This window comes from Octodon degus, unplaced genomic scaffold, assembly GCF_000260255.1.
Source record: "Octodon degus isolate 3935 unplaced genomic scaffold, OctDeg1.0 scaffold00406, whole genome shotgun sequence".
In the NCBI taxonomy this organism is placed as follows: Eukaryota; Metazoa; Chordata; class Mammalia; order Rodentia; family Octodontidae; genus Octodon; species Octodon degus.
This window is the reverse complement of record NW_004524982.1, coordinates 446,737-448,674: the sequence shown is the minus strand read 5'-3', so window position 1 is coordinate 448,674 and position 1,938 is coordinate 446,737. Positions and strand designations below refer to the sequence as shown.

The following is a 1,938-nucleotide window of genomic DNA, read 5'->3' as shown; positions in this document are numbered from 1 at the left end:
GAGAGACAGAGAGAGAGAGAGAGAGAGAGAGAGAGAGAGAGAGAGAGAGAGAGAGAGATTGTTTCTCAGTGGTGTTTCCAGGCTGTCCGGTAACTCTTTCACCGCTATGGTTTGGTAAGGCTTGGCTGCAGGGACCTCGGTGGCCTTGGGCTCCACTTCGGGGACTTTGGCCTTGGAAGTGGGCCCTTCCATGGCTGCAGGGGCTTCCTTGGAGGAGGGGGCAGCCTTGGAGCTGCTGGGTTTTGAATCTGAAGCCGGGACCCAGTCACTTTTAGTCTGCTGGGTGGCAGGAGCCTCAGTCTTTTTGAGTTCTCTTTCCTCTCGGCTCTCAGGGGTGCCTGCCTCAGCCGCCTTGGAGGCCTCACCACCTACAGCATACCCGGGCTCAGTGGGCTCCTGCTCAGCTGCCACGGCCCCAAGCTCCGCTTGCCCCTCAGCGGTGCACTCGCTGCTCTTTTCCGGCTCAGCCTTGGGCGCCTCCTCCTTGGACGCAGCCGCTGTAGCCGAGTCACCCTCATTGGCCTCAGCCTTGCTCTCGGCGTCCTTCTCGGCGTCCTTGTCCTTGTCCGGCTTCTCTGGCTCCTGGGACTCAGCATCTGTGCCCTCGGCTTTCTTGTCCTTGTCGTCGTCCACACTGTAGCCCTTCTTCTTCTTGCTGAGCTTGCCTCCCATTGTAGCCTTCGGCTCCGGGTGCCTGTGCTGCCCTTGAGTGAGCGCGGTGCAGCCAAGGGGCCTGGGTGGCGGGCGTCTTCCTGCCGGGTGCCTGGGTGCAGGCGAGGGCGCTCTGGGCTCTATGGTGAAGCCCACAGCGAAGAGCCAGTGGGAATGCAGCTGCCACCGCCGTCGCTGCTGTCGCTACTGCCTCACGGCTGTCACTACTGCCCCAGATGCCCATTTTTGGATTGGGTCCTTAAATTTTGGTGTCCTGTTTTTTTTTTTTTTTTTTTGAGAGAGTTTTATATAGTAAGATATTAGAAATTTATCTGAGGAACAGATGGGAATGATTGTTAGGTTTTTCAGCACAGTAAAGAAACAGGAAAGATAAAAGTGGCCTGTATTGCAGGCATGGGGAAGATCACACAAAAGGAGAGAGATGTGGAGTTTCCAAGGACCTGGCTGGGGAGAAGGAACAAAGGCTATAGGGGCCAGGATGGAGGTGGGGCTTACAGGGCGGCCTGCATGAAGTGGCAGAAAATGACTGAGCCATGAATGGGCAGGAGGTGGAAACATGGGAACAATATTCTGAAAAGGAAATTGGAAGTTGTAATATGACCAGGGAGGAGAAAGGTGGAGCATAGCACACGGCTTCCAGTGGCTTGCGCCATATTGGCTTGCTGCCATAACTCAGCAGAATTTATTAAGACAGAAAATTCATCAGTGATGTTTTCCTCTCTCTATGGGTTATTATTTCACTCATTTAATGGCTTCTTTTGCTGTGCAAAGCTTGTTAATACTATGAGATGCCCAGTTTTGATTCTTGTAATGTTTCCTGTGTGATCAGAGTATTGTTCATAAAGTCTTTCCCTATACCTATTTTGCCAAATGCATCTACCCGCTGTAACTTTCAACAGAGTCAGTGCTTCTGTGTTAGTATTTAGTTGATCAATTTGATTTTAATTTATTGCATAGTGATAGACATGGGTCTAGTTTTAGTCTTTGCCATCTGGACCCACAGTTGTTGTTTTCCCTAGAACCACTTATTAAGAAGCCATTTTTAGGGCTAGCCAGATAGTTGAGCAGACTAAAACACCTGCTTAGGCAGGTACAGGGACCAAGGTTCGATCCCTGGTATGCAGTGCCAGCCCCTCCCTCAGGGCTTACTGAAGCAGTGACTGAGACTGGGCATGGTGGCATGTACCTGTAATCCTAGTGCTTAGAAAGCTGAGAGCAGGAGGATCACTATGAGTCTGGTCTGTAGTGTGACCCTGTGGAGTACGA

The 1,938-nt window shown here is 51.5% G+C and overlaps 1 protein-coding gene across 1 annotated transcript; it reads right to left on the bottom strand.

Moving 5' to 3' along the window:
* Positions 1-6: 6 nt before the first annotated feature.
* LOC105741293 (brain acid soluble protein 1-like) lies at positions 7-853 on the bottom strand (the record flags this gene model as incomplete). The annotated part of the gene is made up of 1 exon (XM_023708594.1): positions 7-853. A coding segment is annotated over exon 1 (666 nt), but the record flags the coding sequence as incomplete, so codon positions are not given.
* Positions 854-1,938: the final 1,085 nt, after the last annotated feature.